This window comes from Sinohyriopsis cumingii, chromosome 5 (assembly GCF_028554795.1).
Source record: "Sinohyriopsis cumingii isolate HCF-2022 chromosome 5, ASM2855479v2, whole genome shotgun sequence".
In the NCBI taxonomy this organism is placed as follows: domain Eukaryota; kingdom Metazoa; phylum Mollusca; class Bivalvia; order Unionida; family Unionidae; genus Sinohyriopsis; species Sinohyriopsis cumingii.
The window spans coordinates 79,119,555-79,139,448 of record NC_142965.1 but is presented as its reverse complement, the minus strand read 5'-3'; the positions used below and the strand labels follow the sequence as shown (position 1 = coordinate 79,139,448).

Genomic DNA, 19,894 nt, shown 5'->3' with positions numbered 1-19,894 from the left:
AAATCAGTTTGCTCCATAATAACAAACAATCCCAGCTATAACTGTCAAAAACTAATCACTACTGAGATTTCAGCTTTACTCTTAAGATTTGTATTTTGATTCTTGAGCTTATGGGGTCAAGGGTCAAATGACTCTTCAGTTTTTAAATCTATTGAGAACCTGATCTGACAAAAAGATGTAAAATTAATCACTACTGGTATTGCTGTTATCAAGGGTAACATCTCCATGTTTTGATGAAGGTATGATTAGTAAATTTCAACTTATTACACAGAAACCATTTTATTTTCTCAACTCATTATAGCCTTTAAACTTCTGACCTAAGCTATAAAAAAATTCAATGTTTATACTTAGGCCATCAAAAAAATGTTAACAGTCAACCAACCATCTCAGTTTTTTTATTGTCGACCCTAACACTTTCTCCCTGGGTTAAAAATAAATAAATATACAAAAAATATTTTCTAAATTCCCAAATTTAATTTGTGCTTCTAGTTTAGCCCACTACTTGATGCCTTTAGTACATTATAAATACTAAACATTATCATAAATAAAAAAATTTTTAAACAAAATTTTAATATCCCTACCTACCCTAATTTTAAAACCAGTGCAATAGGAAAGATACATACTTGGGGGGGAGGGCAGTCTACATATAAGTATATTTTAGACTTGTAAATTGATCAGTGAAAAATGTAAATGTGTCCATCATCTACATGACATGGTCACAAAGCATTAAGCATATGTACTTATTGACAAGTGGTTTGAGGATGCTCATCACCACCTTGACATGGTTGCTGAGCATAAAGCTTTTAACATCACCAATGTTGATGAACTGCATGAATTTGTGTTGAGCACAGCAATGTGAAAAAAAGTAACAGACCTAATCTAGAACTGAAAAATACAAACAATGCATGACTACAATGAAAGATTGCAGACACACACAAAAATGCAAATGCAAGGAAAACTCTTCTCACCTTGCATGTCAGAGATCGTGTACAGGACTTCCCCGTGTCAGCAACAATCACACCACAGTGTTTGTTTGGATCAAACTCCCGGTCCTTGAGTGGAATTAACTTGTCAGGCCTCTCAAATTTTGTAAACTTTTTAAAACTATTTGCTGCAGCGCTAATACTTGATGTTGTACTAGTCACTGTAGTTGTTAGAGTTGCCGACATGGTTGTTGTTGTTGTAGTGACTGTGTTTGTTGTCAGTGTCCCTGTAGAACTCGCTAGAGCAACTGAGGTAGTGGTGGCTGCACTTGAGGGCACTGCAGAAATTTGGTGCAAATTACTACTCACTGCAATATTTGTCACAGCTGACGACCCTGCCCATGAAAGACTCCTAGCCACTGAGGAGGTTGTTGCTGTTACAACAACATTTTTTGCCTGAGTACTTTTTGCCTGATTCAGCAATAATTGTGGCGGGGAAGTTGAATGGGACTGCAAATGAGTTTGCAAAGATGATACTGTGGAATTATCCAGTAATGGACTAGGACTTTCTGAACAGACACCACTATTTGTCAATGTGCTGTTTTTGTGAGTTCCATTTGTAAGAGGTGAACTAACTGTGGGTGAAGTTTCTTTATAGTGTGAGGCAGGTAACTGTTTTTTCATAGCCAGAGTATCTGGCATTCGTTCCACTTTCACAACTGGCATTGTGTGATTCTTTTGGAACTTGCTGTCCTTGACCTTGCAACTTGTACTACTGGCACCAGAATTTGTTGCCAATGTCCCAACCTTCTGTGAGAATAAAGGTGGTGGCTCTTTGACACTGGCTTTGGTTGGCACAGAATGACACGACTTGATCGGAGGCACATGACTTTTGATTGACGATGACAACGATGCAGAGGAGACAGAATGTCGTGAAATTGAGGACCCTGATGAAAATGCGTACTTTACTGGAGAGGAACTTGGGGTCCCACCGGACTTTCCATGGTGACGTGTATCTGAAAGTAAATTAAGCAACACTTTTGTTGGTCTGCTGCTGGACAATTTTTATTTAAAAAAAGAAAATTGTTAGAAGCATGCACAAATAATAAATGTAAACAATCGGCGATTCTTTTTACTAAAAGATCAATGTTCATTGGGACATGTGTGTGTGTGTGTGTATGTGATATGGATTTTGTACGTAGCGTTAACAATTTTTCAGTCATATCACTATGATGTCAACAGTGTGGCAGTTTATTGTGATGTCTAACACTGGGGCATCATGCCGCAGACATGTAGCATGATGTCCCACTCAGTCAAATTATTCTGACACCAGACCAACCAGTCCCAACACACCTCTTAATGTTGAGCTCCTAGTGAGGCAGCTGTAAGTAATATTTTTTATAAGACTTTGGTACAACTCGTCCAGGGTTCGAACCCGCAACCTACCACATACGAGGCAGAAGCTCCGAGCGGTCCTGTTCATTGGGACATTAAATCAATAGTTGATAACCACCGCAAAATTTACATAAAAAAATTATAACCCACGAAAAATAGTGATTTCAAAAGACACAATAGCAAGCTTTCAAAGATATAATCAAACCATACTTAGTCAATTTCATTTTATCTAATGAATAAGAGTCTTGTATTTGAAAACAAATATATGTTAATACTGGTTTTACAGTTATAAAATTAGGTTTTACATACAATGTAAATTGTGACATTCAATCCAAAATTACCAACTAATTACATCATAATGTGATATCTGAAGCACAATGAACATTACAATCTTAGCATCAAAATTTCTGATAAATTTAAAGCAGATTTTATTGCCGTCGATTTTGGTCTTTCAAAAGTGTCAATCACAGATGTTAAAATCACTGTTAAAAGTTTCAAAATATTTACCAAAACGGAAAATCTCTTTTATTGGACTGTGTATATATATTAAGCTGGTAATGACTTCATTGAACTGGATACAACTACTATACTGTATCAAATTAAATTAAACAAAATTAGATGATGAGGATTTTTGTGTTCATTGCTAATATCTTTCTTAAATGTATTGCATCGTGCAACTACTTGTATCATAAGTACTCATATTATGGGTAGTAATATGCATTTAGTTGCATCAGAAGGATAGTAGATTATTTTAATGAATTTTCTAAGAACTTTGTATAATCATATTAAATCTATTTTTAGCCCTCCATTATTTAAGCCAGGACGTGCTCCTGCCCATCTGGACATTTGTGTGTAAGCAGGTGTAACGTCACACATCACATAACACACATTTCAAGTCAAGGATTTGAACCACTGCAATATAATTAGAAATCGTGTGCAGATATGTAAAAGGTTTTAATTTTTTTAAATCCCTGGAGATAGCACTAGCAGTGGGGTTGTTTTGGTGTGTGTGTGTGTGTGATTAGGATTTTTAACATAGCTTTAAAAAACCTTCAGTCATATTGCTATGATGTCTGCAGTGTGGCAGTTTATTGTTGTTGTTGTTCTTGTAGGGTTTAATGCCATTTTTCAGCACATGGTATGTTATACATGGTGGCTAGTATCAATGGTGGAGGAAGAAAACAGGAAATAACCAAAAAGAACCACCGACCCTCAGGTGTGGCAGTTTATAGTGATGTCTAGTACTGGGGCATCATGCTGCAGACATGTAGCATGATGTTCCATCCATGCACATTATCCTGACACCAGGCCGACAAACCCTAACACAAACCTCTTAATGCTAAGCGCCAAGCAAGGCAGCTGTTAGTACCATTTTTGTAAGTCTTTGGTATGACTCGGCTAAGGGATTGAACCCAAGACCTCCTACTTCTGAGGAGTAGGCTCTAACCACTAGGCCACCAAAGCGATTCGTTTTGGTTTGAAAGAACTCATAAATTATGTGACCAAACTGGCGTGTGCAGGTGTCGGCATGTCCGAGATCAGCACTGCACACCACCATCTTGCTCATGAATTTAAGACCTCTGACAAAATATTTTAAGGCAGGAAATATGAACATTATTCATAAGATTTGGTCATCTGAAAGTACTTTAATCAGACTTTCACTCTAAAGAGATTTAATGGAAACCATACTGTAAGTAAAGTGTGCACTATTACCAAAGGTACCCAAGGTCTCCATGTTTGACTGACTGTAACATCAGTAACCATTTGAAGCAAATATCCACTGCATTCAAGTAAATGGCTCCCAAAGGCAATAAAATCAAAACTCTGGAACCAGTTAGCTCAAGCGGAACTATGAAAGTATGTTAAATCTCACCTTATTTTTATGACAGTCATCACATGTGTGATGGTAGTTGTGTTACATATGTGACCTAATTCAAATACAGTGAAACAATTTCAAACAAAATGTTTGATATTTTATGAATTTTTTTTTGTTCCGTCTCTGCTGAATTGGTTGAAAATTCTCATCCTCAGCTGCAGTACCTATATGATGCTGGAATGCCTGAGGCTTGATGACTTTGTTGCATTTTTCACATACGACCAGATAGAACTCATCTTGCGAAGGACACAACCCAAATAGGGGCATATCTGAAAATTAAAACAATAAAATTAATGCTTATTATCACTTTAAAAACCTGGTCTGCTTGTTGTAATAAATGTTTATTGCAACAAATATTTAAATGAAGTATTACAGAATCAGAATAACAGGTAATTTTTATTCAACATAGTACATCACTATTGCACTGACAATGACTTCAAACTGGTCTGACAACACATGTACAGCAGCATTTCCAAATTGCCATGATCATACTAGTCATCTGATTTACAATGGAGTTCAGGTGCTGGAGAATTGCCAAAAGTAAATCTTTATTACATAACAGATCATTCTACTGATGCATTAATAATTATCCAAAATGAAGCAATCACTTCACTCCACTGTTAGGAATCAGTATGACCAGTTTTATTGTGAGTTCTCAAGAAATTGTACATTCATCAACATACCAAATTTTTCTTAAGTGCAGGGAAAGTGGTTGAAGAATCTACCAACATATAGTACTTCTATAACTGTTACATGAAGAATGATACATCTACTTTTATGATACAAGTGATAAATCTTTTTTTTTTCTTCTTGCAGTTCATAAATGCAATTAAGTCTTTGAGAAGAATCATATGATAAATCAGGACTGCACACCAATCTTGACAAAACTAAAAAAAATTTACAATGGAGACTCCCCTCCACCCCAAACTGACATGGATTAGTTTTCTACCTATCCCACTAGCAGCTTGTACCCCTCTACCAATTTTTAAAAATGAAAAGCATCATGGATATATAAAATGCACAAAACTTAATAATTCCATTGATTTTTAGTTCCTAACTCAACTGTCACCAAGTATTCCCTAAAAGTGGCACCTTCTTTTGTTTTTAATGAAAATGACGAGGCTATTTTCTGGTTGGTGGAAGAGTCTATCTTCAGTGAAGTGGTGGGTGCAAAGTTTCCACAGACATAACAGTAAACACTTTCTCATCTGCATCCAACTTATGCAATATCTAATGCTAGTATTTCCAAAAATATTGAAAAAAGTGGCACATATATGCCACTGCACTTCAACATTAAGAAAATTTACAAATGCATGGGAAGCTTATGGAACACTATGAACGACATCATTCCGTATGTGTGAATACATACATACTCATCCACACAATTGTACATGCTGTACTTGCTGAAGTTCAGTGAGGTTTGAAACACAAAGGTGACAATGTTACGGACCGCTTCATGACAAATAAGAAATCATAAATCAGTGAATGAAATCAGCAAGTTTTGTGCACATTTTGTATCCCTAATATTTTTGGTTTCCTAAAATCTCTACAGGGGTACAAGCTGCTGTGATGGTTGGCAGAAACTATATGGCTAAAAGATATCTGGCAACAGATTCAATGAAGAAAAATTACTGTAATAAATAATAAAACAATGTACTGTAGAATCCTAAACCCTGGTAGATTCTTTTAAGCCATTAAACCATTCTACAAAATGCTGACACCAATGTTGACCTATGGAGCAGAGCTACAGGGATACCAGAATGTTCCTCCAACCAGAAGTATTCAAAATTGCGTTTGCAGAAAAATATTTTAATTGCCACAAAATACATTTTCCATTATGGTTCAAAGTGACTGTGTCAGCTCTTTCCTTCCTTTCCACTGTGGGTAATTTTCTGCAAGGTAAGACAGGTATTATATTTCTTCTATTCTAAAATGTTAATTGCAAAAGGGATAAACCAGAAAAAGTACCACAGTGCATCAGTTCTACCCACAATACATTGCAGGAAATACACTTAACGAATTGCAAAAATAGCCAGTTTGTACAAGAATTTCCATGTCCGTCATGATCTGATAAAAATTATGATTCATATACATGTTCAAAATAACTGCTTTCAGGTTGTCAATGTTTGAAATTATTGCTTTAACTTAATGGAGTATTTTTTTTTACCTGATAACTGGAAGGGTATACGGATTTAACCATCCTGATATGGACTTGCGATTTTTTTTATGTTGGTAACTGCAATAAATACCAATATCTAAAGTGCACACAATTTAATAGTGCTGACCCATATAAACAATGTCAGATATGGATTTTAATGTTTGTTGACAACAAAACATCAACACGGGATTTCCTTCTGAAATTGTAGTTATTACAGAAAAGGTTGGCTTATACAGATGTTTAACAAATTTAGTTATACTGGATAACAATACCTTTTGTAATTCAAGCAAATGTCTCAACATGTCATTTTTGACATATCATAAAACTCTTGTCAAACCTGTTCCATCTACACGTGTGAAAGGTGGTTTTATAGTGATGGGGCAACTGATGTATTGTGCGTTTTCAATGTTTTTATTACCATTCTTTTTGAGCTTCATACTCTCTGATTTTTCTTCTTTCTCTTCGTCATCGTCACCGTTTGACTCTGAAATAGAGCAAAAATCCCAGGATGACACCATTTCCAGAAACCTTATTTTCAAATCTTGATCCAATTTTCAAAGACCTAAGCACGCTCTCTAGGAGGTAGCATTAATTTATTAACTCGTTTATGAATAAATATATTTGCTATTTTGACAATACCTGAACCAGGCGATAAATTTGAGGCCCAATTGGACCACTGTTGACCAGCAAATAGCGACGGACTACCGTCCGAAGTCGCCATTTTACTTTTCTTGTTGCTTTCTGCCAAACCGGAGATGATCGAGCATGACGTCATCAACGGAGTGTCCCGAGAGATGGGTACAGCATAAAAAATAAACAAATCATGTTGCCTTATCGGAATCTAAAATCATCACTCTTCATCGGAATCTGAGAGAGAGAGAGAGAGAGAGAGATTTGGGAAAACAATAATTTTCCCCCGGCTTGCTGTTTGCAAACTTATGTCTTATATTTCTTTCATAGAGGAAAAGATTATTAACGTTTAAAAAATATATTACACATTTATTCTTAACAGAATGTGTGTGTGTGCGTGCGCGTGCGAGCATGTGTGTGTGTGTGTGTGTGTGTGTGTGCTAATATGATCACAACTGCTCCTTGTGAACATTATTGCTTTCCCCAAAAATGTGATCAAGAAAAGCTAATCAATCTTTACTAGTATAATTTGTTTGCAAAGCAATCTGAATAAAATCATATCTGCACAATCCTACGAAGATCTGATTTTAACCAGACTGGTTTGCAAGGTTGACATCGGATGGCCACATGAACGCCCGCACATAGGGTCAATGAGGGGAGGAGCGCTTGCCCGAACCCCCACGATTTCACCTCCAATCATGGTTTGGCCTACATCCGTAAAATATAATAGCTGACCGCCACATGTTTGCCCCACCCAAATAATAATAATAATAATAATAATAATAATAATAATAATAATAATTCAGCAAGCGTTCCTGCTTGGCCAGTCCGTAACCCATGCGCACATACGATGTGATAATTTTTTTTAAAAATCACAGATCACTATACTATTAGTTACGTAATTTTTGCTAAACCCGACAAGGAAGTTCTGTAAGACCGGGAATTCCCAATTTTTATATAACAACTTCCTCGTCAGTTTCTGTGTCATAGCGATAGTTAATACACTAGCAATTATTTAATCGTCAGATAATTGTACTTTGTACAAGGGTGAGTTGGCATTCTGGAAGAGGTAAACGAGTACAATGAGTACAATGATCAGCAAATATATCTTGATAACTCAAGGTGGAATTATACATCTTTTTAAGCTAATTTGTATGCTTCATAGCTAAATATGTAGCTAGGTTGGTAGGTAGTTAGCTGGGCAGCAAGAATACACGTGGAGATAAATCGATACTTCGGGATAGATGGATTAACCAACTTTCAAATTAAGCTGTGCTAACTGATATAAAAAGTTTCAAATGATTACGTTAGCAATTCAGCGATATATATATATATATATATATATATATATATATATATATATATATATATATATATATATATATCCGGTCTTTCTGCGGATGTTTATTAATTTTTCCAAACATTAGCATTGCGATATATGGGAAATGAATTAATATATGTACCCTTTCGGTCCAACAACTGCAATTTGTAACAAACTGTTTTGAATGGTTTCCGTTTATCTTTCTCGTCGCATGTCAAAAATATCCATTTATTAGAAAGCCAGATTCAGTTTCAGGCACACATAATTTTAGCAATGAAACATTGTGACGTGAAATGTGTTGTTTTTTTTCTTCGCATTTTCAAGTGACTGTTAAGACCGCATGCATTCTCAAGCAAAGTCAAATTATGGAACTCATAACCACGATTTTCTCTCTTACAACATTCCCTTATTATTCATATGCTATTATGCTTCAGTGTCTCGTGTTTCTTTATCGTATGTAAGCCGCACTAGTTCCGCTTGAACCGGATCGGTTTGAGAAATTGTCGTTGGAAATTACAAGGAGGACTTGCTTGCGTAGGTAAGAATATATGCATATAAACAAATGAACAGCGTAATTTCTTGTTATTATTGAAAATCCTTTGGTTTATATGCTTCAGATTTAACTTGTCTTGATTCCCCGATATTTGACATATAACGTGTTTGTCGTCATTCTGTTGTCATTTTTAACCCGTTGGCTGGCAAATCTGGTGATACCTCAGCAGTGAGGCTTTTCACAGCTATTGTATTTTATATACAACTAGTCACTTTTATTATTGATTTCTTGCGTTTTAAAAAAAATTGCAATGAATTATTATTTCACACAAAGGCATTATGGAGAGAGAGAGAGAGAGAGAGAATGATTTTGCAACTGTTTATAAAATAAAATAACTTTCTAAGTTGACTGTATCCCGGTATGACTGATGAAAACGGAACTTTTAGTTCCTATCTGCAATAATCTCCAGTTTGACTAGCTGCAAACTTGTACGGGTAAACGTATGACCACTGAGGCATCAAGTCTGCTATCGTAGTGGCGGCGCAAGGTTCGAGGTGCCTGGAGGTTATGTTCTTTAGTGGCGTCTCATCTTTGCTACAAAGAACAACATTTGTGTCCGCTGCCACCCCACCCACATTCCTCGCACCTAAATATAAGTTCGATTAAGGTGAAGGTGAAATGCTATGAACATTTCAGCTGCAAATAAAGGTCCGAAAGGTGCACCCTTTGCCTGTGGCACCCCACCCACTCACGCCGACAATGGGCATTACGCATTATATTTTTAACAAACATACACATAAGCACATACACACGAAGTACCTATATTATGTCAATAATGAACGAAAAAAGAGCACACTGTCTATCAAGCTTGTATACGAACAGTTTCAGCGCTAACATTAACCAACATTTGCGAGCACACATTGAAGATACGTACAGGCCCATCCACACGTGCGATATTTCTATTTAAAATTTAATTAATTTAAAAATAATTGTAAACCTTAAATTTAATTTCTATCACCCTCTCCTTCTCTGAAATAGCCATGTTGAAAAATAAACAATCCAAACAAGGATTATCCATACCTAATTTTGACCGAAACTGTTTAAAGAGCACTTTCAAAGCAAAAGTCTATCAAGTCTCGGTTTTCCTTCTTTCTTTTATTTTTTTTAATTTTTAATTCCTCGCTTTGTTTGCATTACTGTGACTAATAACAGGAAGATTTGATTCAAGGAGTCAACATTACAAATATGGGTTACAGTGAAAACAAATAATAAAGTAGTTTTACTGTTTCTTCCAAAATCATGAGAAAAAAATCTTTATTATTTCCCTGGGTATTTCTCATTGCCTTAAATTATTAAAAATACATCTGAAAGAAATATCGTGGTTTACGTAGATAAATTTGTCATGTGAATATAACAGTTCAACTCTATTTTCCCTAATGCATAGATTTTCCTTTTAAATATTATATTTGATTGTTGAATAATAATAATAATAATAATGGTAAGAATACAAAAATACTCTCAATATTATTTACTCATTTACGGTAAATTAAAAATATAAACGAGGTGGAATACGGTGTTGTAACGAAATGTTTTCTCAAGGTAAATAAAATGGGTTATAGGAACAGTCACTTAAGTGAACCTTTGTTCAAAGCGATATTGAATAGTCTCCCTTAAAATACCGTTTCGTCAATCTTGTTAACGACTGTGTGTGTCTGTGTGTATGTGTTATGAATTGCCGGATAAGTAAGTTCATCGAAAAAAGGACAGAAACGCGAATTTCATCGCGCAATGCTTTCTGTGAAGTTTCAACCTTCATAAATGGTAATTATACTGAATTAACTTAAGAAAGGCAACTGAGAATAACACGTTCCGAATATACTTAGCTGAATATTACAGATTTTGTATGGATACAGACACATCAGTAAACTGCGCAACTATAATTTACCATCTCTCATGTTATTTCGAGCTTACTTAAAGTACTCTCTCTCTCTCTCTCTCTCTCTCTCTCCAAACACTACAGTGCGTTTCAGATGTGCGGTGCGCGGGTGTATTATTTCGATATCCTAACCATGGACACGGGGGATGGATCTCAATTTCTTCACTTGTTAGATTAGGTCACTATTTTCTACAACATCTCACTTATTCCATCATGTCACTATATTCTACAGTGTGATATCTCCCACCGGCGGTTTTCGGGCTGTGTGGGCATTCAGCGATATGAGGACAAAGGGCTCCAAAGACCTATATCTATACATTTCTATATCACTGAAGTAATGTGAAGAAAATTTTCATACAAAAATACAGGTTTGTTTTCTAAATCAAATTTATTTTTAACTAATCTATTTAACTATAATCTGTTTTAAACAAACTCCACAATGTTCGCCTCCAATGGTCGCATTAACTTCCGACAAAACGCCTTCATGTATTTATAAATGGTTGTGTACATTACATTGTTAGATGGAGAGCTGACACAGGAGAAAAACAAATCATCGACTACACATGCACATTATAGACATATGAGGAAAGACAAAACATTCGCAAACAAAGGCACACAGACAAATAAACGTACATAAATCACGTACATAAATTCATCAAAATTAAGTTACATCTGCATAAACACGTTCACGTGTATAGACATACGCACAAACTCGTGTATAAAATGGAGACTGTGCAAGATGAAGAACTTGATCTATGTATCACTCTAGCGATATAGAGGTATATACCACTTGCCTAAATATACGTGTGATAATGACTTAGTGCGAGTGTAGGATATTTGTGTTTTCAATGCAGGAGATTTTCATACCGATGCAGGAAATTATTGTTTTACCTAAAACTAATTTTATAAAGGTAGAAAGAATACACTGACTATGGTAATGAATCTGCATATCTCTTATCCTATACATTTTTCCTTATGACCACAATATATAATAGTGTACATACTTCACGACGAGTTATTTTTCATTATAATCACTCTTTTCTATATCATGTACGAAAGTCACCGTTCACAAGACTATTAATTATACGCATGCAATTCAAAAAGTGGGTACGTAAGGCTCGCGGCCCTTATAAATGGTCAAAACAGTATGGGTATGTATGGCAAGAGGCCCTTATAAATGGTCAGTACAGTATGGTTATGTATGGCAAGAGGCCCTTATAAATGGTCAGTACAGTATAGATATGTACGGCATGACGCCCTTATAAACGGTCAGATCAATGTCGGTATCTTTGGCAAGTATCCCGCAAACATAGATAACGAAGGTGTGGATGGTCATGGCCAAAAAAAACAACAAGATATAAACTGGTCTTTACAACGTGGATATGTAAGGCAAGGATATATGTATCGCTGGATTGTTTTACTCGTATTTCATTAAATTGTGGTACGGCTTTTGCTAGTATTTGTACGCAGTGAAGGATTGAGGCCTTCCAGACCCGCAAGAACTGAAAATATGGTCATGCTCACCAACCCCAACAAAATTTGAAACTGAAAAAAAAACAATATTAAAAGCAATAAAAGAGGGACAATACCAGTGATGCCATCATTTCAAATTACAATACTCGTACATGCAGATTGAAATGGTCAAATATAATTCAATCAATTTTATCATCAACAATTCATCCGACATTTTTAGGATACCCTTATTGGGCTGGTGGCCTAAGCACGGGCGTAGCGTGCTTAATGGATCATCCGGTACTGTGTGAACGGTAAATTACCAATGAAGCGGTTTTTGCGGTTCTTCGATAGATAGTTTACAAAATATATTACGTCCTCTGCCTTCGTTTTGTTTCGATTCAATGTATTTACCCTTCCATTGTCTGTTGTTATAAAATCTCGAATAAGATTTCTGACTGATACATTCGCTGAAAAACATTTTTCAATTACACGTTATATCCAGCCTATTGCGTATCCCAAAATGATGACCATGAAACCAGAAGTCTTGCACGAGAGGCACTCAGCACTATCGCTGCGAAATAAGCTCCTCTATTCTTAGCCGTTTTACTATCCTGTTTTCTATAATATGTCTTCGCCGACCAGATACGCGGGCATGTATGTATGTTAAGCTAATAATAAAATAGTTCCAAACACTTGGCCCCTTTACCTTGCATTGTTTTCATGACTTCCTATGGTCAGTCTAATAAATGTCTTGATTGTAATTTGAACTAAGTACACTTTTTCATAATAGTGTTCTAACGTGTTTTTTGTGAAAGACGTAGAATTGCCGATGTTTACTGGGGTACATGTATTGTCCAGTCTTCAGTTTCGGTGGAGCGTAGTTTTTTGCAAGTTGTCAAGCTCTTTAATTTCGAGGGTAAATAAATCTTGCATGACGCCAAGAATTTCATAATTCCTAAATGGAAATGATCGGTTTTATAAAGCGCCAGAACTTCTGAAGTTTGGCATCAGACGGTACTGAATAAAAAGGCAAAATAACTCGTCGGGCAACATTTTCGTACTGAAATTCTCCAAGAAAAGTGAACCATTAATTCAAAATCATGCTCTATGTCGGAAAAGCAAGGTAAAATACTCGGGTGTCACTATGAACCTGATTACCAACTTTCAACGACATCATCCCATCTTAGCCCCCAATGCAACCAGAGCTGGGAAGATGTAGATTAAATAAGAGTTTATCTCGTGTAGCTCTGACTTTCTTTTTCTCTGTTTTTACTTTCTTTGTTTATTTTGTATTCTACGTGAAGATGTATTGTCTTTAGGAAACACTTTAGATGATCTACACTCATTAGCCAAAAATTTTACAAGTGTAATTTTGGCCTATACACAGCCTAACATGAATAAATTTACTGCTGTCGTGAATGAACGCGTACACGATCGTGCTAGTTTTATTATCTCACTAATTATATTCATATTTAGTCTTTATAAAATCACTAAAATATACGATAATCAGCAAATCGGCCTGTATAGATATAATTCACCTCAAAAGTTTTGACATTTTCACATTCTCAATCTCTAAGTGACTGAAAGAAGTAATTAACTGTAGTATCAATTCCTGTAAATATTCAGAGTCGTTGAAATTTGCAAAAGTTTTAGCAATGTATAAGATAAATGGAAAGAGTGACACATATACCTATTAACCCATATCTTTTCTAATTAGTTACACAAATTATTAATAAATTAAAAAAAAAAAAACATATCAGCAAACATCTTTTCGAAAACCTTAACAAGTATTAACTCTTTCATAGACCACATTCAGGTTCACAACAAAAATATTAATGTTAAAACTGCACTAATCAAACGTACAGACAACTGGCAACTACCGATCGAATCTATAAGGGCCTTTTGCTATACATACCCATACGGTACTGACCATTTATAAGGGCCTCTTGCCATACATATCCACGCAAAAGAGGTTCTTTTGAATTCCATGTGTAGAACTAATATCGTTGTGAACGGTGACTTTAGTAAATAAAATATAGAAATAAATGATTATAATAAAACATTACTCGTCGAGAAATCTGTAAACTGTTATATTTTCGAACTTTCTGATATATATATATATATAATGGTCATGAGCAAGAGTGTATAGCATAAGAGATATACAGATTTAGTACCATAGATAGTATATACTTTCTACATTTATACAATTTCTTTAGGTAAAACAATAATTTCCTGCATCGGTATGAAAATCTCCTTCATTGAAAACTCAACTATCCTGCATTCGCACTATGCAATTATTACACGTAAATTGAGCCAAGTGGTATATACTTCTATATTGCTCCAGTCATCCATTATCAGATCACGTTATTCATCTTGCACAATCTCCATTTTATACACGAGTATATGCACCCTTGTCTTTGTTCGCATGTCTATACAATTGAATTCGTTTATGCATATGTAACTTAATTTTGATGAATGTATGTACGTGATTTATGTTCGTGTGTCTTTGTTTGCGCATGTGTAGTCTTTCTTCATATGACTATAATGTGCATGTGTAGTCGATGATTTGTTTTTCGTCTGTGTCAGCTCTCCCTCTAACAATGTAATGTGCACGTCCATTAATGACTACATGAATGTGTATTGTCGAAAGATAACACAATACCATTGCACTCAAATTGTCCGCCTATGCGAACGAGATCCCGTGATAGCTCAGTTGGTAGAGCGGAGGACTGTAGAAGAATAAAAAGCTATCCTTAGGTCACCGGTTCAAATCCGGTTCGCGGGATTATATTTTTAACGATTATTGAGCTTGCTAAGAATTATTGAATATGGACTTAACTATTGATGCTGCTTTCCAACGTGAAAACGTGTTTTGGGTCATGTGTCCATCAATGTGCTGCTCGTGCATGTTTACTTTTCGTGCTCCTCCTAAGCAGAGTGATGTGGAGATAACGGTAGCTGCCTTAGCTAGGTGCGAACGATGCGATCGCACAGGGCCCGCTTACCTGGGGTGGGGGTGAGAAGGAGAGAATTTTTGGAGTTTGATCTGTTTATAATTAAATTAGATTATAGACTTAAGTGATCATTATATAATGTGGGCCATCTCCGATCAACAACTTTTTTGTTTCATCTAGCTTTAACAATTTGAATCATATCGTTATGATGTCGGCAGTGTAGCCGTTTGTAGTGGTATCTAGCAATAAGGCATCATCCCGCAGACTTGTGGCATAATGTAATGCCCAGTCACACCAGTCCTTACACTAAGCTCTTAATGCTCAGCGCCAAGCCAGGCGAATGCTGTGGTACCATTGGTACGACGCGGCCGAAAATCGGACCTTCGACCTCCCCCATCCGACGCAGATTCTCTCACCACTTAGGCCACTGGATCGGTCCCGATCACCAACTAACTTCAGTTAATTCTATGTAAATTTATCACTGAAGAAATGGTTTGAAATATTCTTCGAATAATACAAATTTGACTCCAAAATAAAATGTATATTTTAAATAATCTAATTTAATTATAAACAGAACAAACACCACAATTATCTCCCTGCCACCCCCACTCCAAGTACGCGGGCCTATTGCGATCGCCCCTTTCGAACCTGGCTAAGGCTGCTACCGTTATCGCCACATCACTCTGCTTAGGAGGAACACGAGACGTAAATGGGCACGAGCAGCACAGTGATTGACACATGACCCAAATCACGTCTCAACGTTGGAAAGCAGCATCAATAGTTTAGTCGATATTCAATAATTCATAATACGCTCAAATAATCAGTTAAAAATATCATCCCGCGAACCGGATTTGAACCGGTGACCTAAGGATAGCTTTTTTATTCTTCTACAGTCCTCCGCTCTACCAACTGAGCTATCACGGGATCTTGTTCGCATACGCAGAGAATTTTATGGCAACGGTAATGTGCTACCTTCGGACAATACACCTTGATGTATTTATTAATGGACGTTTACATTACATTTTTAGATGGAGAGCTGACACAGACGAAAAACAAATCATCGACTGCATATGCACATCATAGTCATATGAGGAAAAGACAACACATGCGCATAGGAACACTTACATAAATCACGTACATACATTCATCAAAATTAAGTTACATATGCATAAACGCGTTCACGTGTATAGACATGCGAATAAAGGCAAGGATGCACATACTCGTGTAGAAAATGGAGATTGTGCAAGATGAAGAACGTGACCTGACAATGGATGACTGAAGCAATATAGAGGTATATACCACTTGGCTCAATTTACGTGTGATAATTTGCAAACTGAGAGTGCAGGATATTTGTGTTTTCAATGCAGGACATTTTCATACCGATGCAGGAAAATATTGTTTTACCTAAAACTAATTTTATAAATGTAGAAAGTATATACTAACTATGGTACTGAATGTGCATATCTCATATACTATACACTTTTGCTTATTACCACTTTATATATATCTCATGAAGTTCGAAAATATAATAGTGTACAGACTTCACGACGAGTTATTTTTCATTATAATCACTTATTTCTATATTATGTACGAAAGTCTCCGTTCACAACAATCTTAATTCTACACATGGAATTCGAAAAGCACCTTTCTAGAGTGGGTACGTATGGCTTGAGGCCCTTATAAATGGTCAAAACAGTATGGGTATGTATGGCAAAAGCCCCTTATAAATGGTCAGTACAGCATGGGTGTGTATGGCAAGAGGTCCTTATATAAATGGCCAGTACAGGATGGATATGAACGGCATGACGCCCTTATAAACGGTCAGGGCAATTTCGGTATCTTTGGCAGGTATCCCGCAAACATAGATAAGGAAGGTGTGGATGGTCATGGCCAACAACAACAAAAAACAAGATATAAGATATAAACTGGTCTTTATAACGTGAAAATTGGTCGGTACAATCATGAATGTATGGCAAAAGGACGATAAAAATAGAACAGTACATTGTGGGTATGCATGTCTAAAGGATCGTATAAATGAGTCAGTACGATGTGGGTATATATGGCTAAGGGACTGTATAAATGGGTCACTCCGACGTGGGTATGTAAGTCAAGGGGCCATATAAATGGGTAAGTACAGTGTGGGCATTTAAGGCATGGGGCCATATAAATGGGTCACTACAAATGTGTATATCTATGGCAAGTAGCCTATATAAATGTGTCACTACATTAAAATGACAATACATATAAAATTTCAAAGCGTATAAATCTCTTGTCGCTGTACCTGTCACTGTCTTGTCTGTATATATGCCCAAAGCTGTTTGGAATCCTCTAGCACTTATAATGATAGTCAGTGTTGAATGCAAGTTTTGAAGCCGGATTATTTTAGCAATGAATAGTTGACAAAGAGAATCGGATGGACGCCAATTTATTAGTGTAACCCTGGATTGTTTTACTCGTATTTCAGTAAACTATGGTACGAAGTTTCTAGTACGTATACGCAGTGCCGGATTGAGGCCTTCCAAATCCGCAAGCACTGAAAATGTTGTCATGCTCCCCAGCCCCACAAAATGTGAAACTCAAAGAAACAATAATAAAAGCAATAAAAGAGGGACAATACCAGTGATGCCATCATTTCAAATCACAATACTCGTACATGCAGATTGAAATGGTCAAATATAATTCAATCAATTTTATCACCAACAATTCATCCGACAGTTTTAGGATACCCTTATTGGGCTGGTGGCCTAAGCACGGGCGTAGCGTGCTTAATGGATCATCCGGTACTGTGTGAACGGTAAATTACCAATGAAGCGGTTTTTGCGGTTCTTCGATAAATAGTTTACAAAATATATTACGTCCTCTGCCTTCGTTTTGTGTCGTTTAAATGTATTTACCCTTCCATTGTCTGTTGTTATAAAATCTCGAATAAGATTTCTGACTGATACATTCGCTGAAAAACATTTTTCAATTACACGTTATATCCAGCCTATTGCGTATCCCAAAATGATGACCATGAAACCAGAAGTCTTGCACGAGAGGCACTCAGCACTATCGCCGCGAAATAAGCTCCTCTATTCTTAGCCGTTTTACTATCCTGTTTTCCATAATATGTCTTCGCCGACCAGATAGGCGGCCATGTATGTATGTTAAGCTAATAATAAAATAGTTCCAAACACTTGGCCCCTTTACCTTGCTTTGTTTTCATGACTTCCTATGGTCAGTCTAATAAATGTCTTGATTGTAATTTGAACTAAGTACACTTTTTCATAATAGTGTTCTAACGTGTTTTTTTGTGCAAGACGTAGAATTGCTGATGTTTACTGGGGTACATGTATTGTCCAGTCTTCAGTTTCGGTGGAGCGTAGTTTTTTGCAAGTTGTCAAGCTCTTTAATTTCGAGGGTAAATAAATCTTGCATGACGCCAAGAATTTCATAATTCCTAAATGGAAATGATCGGTTTTATAAAGCGCCAGAACTCCTGAAGTTTGGCATCAGACGGTACTGAATAAAAAGGCAAAATAACTCGTCGGGCAACATTTTCGTACTGAAATTATCCAAGAAAAGTGAACCATTAATTCAAAATCATGCTCTATGTCGGAAAAGCAAGGTAAAATACTCGGGTATCACTATGAACCTGATTACCAACTTTCAACGACATCATCCCATCTTAGCCCCCAATGCAACCAGAGCTGGGAAGATGTAGATTAAATAAGAGTTTATCTCGTGTAGCTCTGACTTTCTTTTTCTCTGTTTTTACTTTCTTTGTTTATTTTGTATTCTACGTGAAGATGTATTGTCTTTAGGAAACACTTTAGATGATCTACACTCATTAGCCAAAAATTTTACAAGTGTAATTTTGGCCTATACACAGCCTAACATGAATAAATTTACTGCTGTCGTGAATGAACGCGTACACGATCGTGCTAGTTTTATTATCTCACTAATTATATTCATATTTAGTCTTTGTAAAATCACTAAAATATACGATAATCAGCAAATCGGCCGGTATAGATATAATTCACCTCAAAAGTTTTGACATTTTCACATTCTCAATCTCTAAGTAACTGAAAGAAGTAATTAACTGTAGTATCAATTCCTGTAAATATTCAGAGTCGTTGAAATTTGCAAAAGTTTTCGCAATGTATAAGATAAATAGAAAGAGTGACACATATACCTATTAACCCATATCTTTTCTAATTAGTTACACAAATTATTAATAAATTAAAAAAAAACATATCAGCAAACATCTTTTCGAAAACCTTAACAAGTATTAACTCTTTCATAGACCACATTCAGGTTCACAACAAAAATATTAATGTTAAAACTGCACTAATCAAACGTACAGACAACTGGCAACTACCGATCGAATCTATAAGGGCCTTTTGCTATACATACCCATACGGTACTGACCATTTATAAGGGCCTCTTGCCATACATATCCACGCAAAAGAGGTTCTTTTGAATTCCATGTGTAGAACTAATATCGTTGTGAACGGTGACGTTAGTAAATAAAATATAGAAATAAATGATTATAATTAAACATAACTCGTCGAATAATCTGTAAACTGTTATATTTTCGAACTTTCTGGTATATATATATATATATATATATATATATATATATATATATATATATATATATATATATATATATATATATAATGGTCATGAGCAAAAAGTGTATAGCATAAGAGATATACAGATTCAGTACCATAGATTGTATATACTTTCTACATTTATACAATTTCTTTAG

At 35.9% G+C, this 19,894-nt stretch overlaps 1 protein-coding gene and 2 non-coding genes across 3 annotated transcripts in view; 1 reads left to right on the top strand and 2 right to left on the bottom strand.

The window, feature by feature from the left end:
- Positions 1 to 7,090, bottom strand: part of LOC149799562 (uncharacterized) — a 74,102-nt gene extending 67,012 nt beyond the window's left edge. Inside the window, exons 1-4 of the mRNA XM_089958891.1 lie at positions 6,992 to 7,090; positions 6,771 to 6,836; positions 4,359 to 4,463; positions 969 to 1,939 (exon numbers count right to left, since the gene is read on the bottom strand). Of these exons, the coding sequence (XP_089815017.1) occupies positions 969 to 1,939; positions 4,359 to 4,463; positions 6,771 to 6,836; positions 6,992 to 7,073 (1,224 nt within the window). The 5' untranslated portion in view covers positions 7,074 to 7,090. The remainder of the gene's footprint in view (positions 1 to 968; positions 1,940 to 4,358; positions 4,464 to 6,770; positions 6,837 to 6,991) is intronic.
- A 7,795-nt stretch (positions 7,091 to 14,885) lies between these two features.
- On the top strand, positions 14,886 to 14,972 carry Trnay-gua (transfer RNA tyrosine (anticodon GUA)). The gene is given in 2 exon segments: positions 14,886 to 14,922; positions 14,937 to 14,972. It is a non-coding gene; the product is annotated as a tRNA-Tyr (tRNA).
- A 1,005-nt stretch (positions 14,973 to 15,977) lies between these two features.
- On the bottom strand, positions 15,978 to 16,065 carry Trnay-gua (transfer RNA tyrosine (anticodon GUA)). The gene is given in 2 exon segments: positions 15,978 to 16,013; positions 16,029 to 16,065. It is a non-coding gene; the product is annotated as a tRNA-Tyr (tRNA).
- Between the last annotated feature and the right edge of the window lie 3,829 nt (positions 16,066 to 19,894).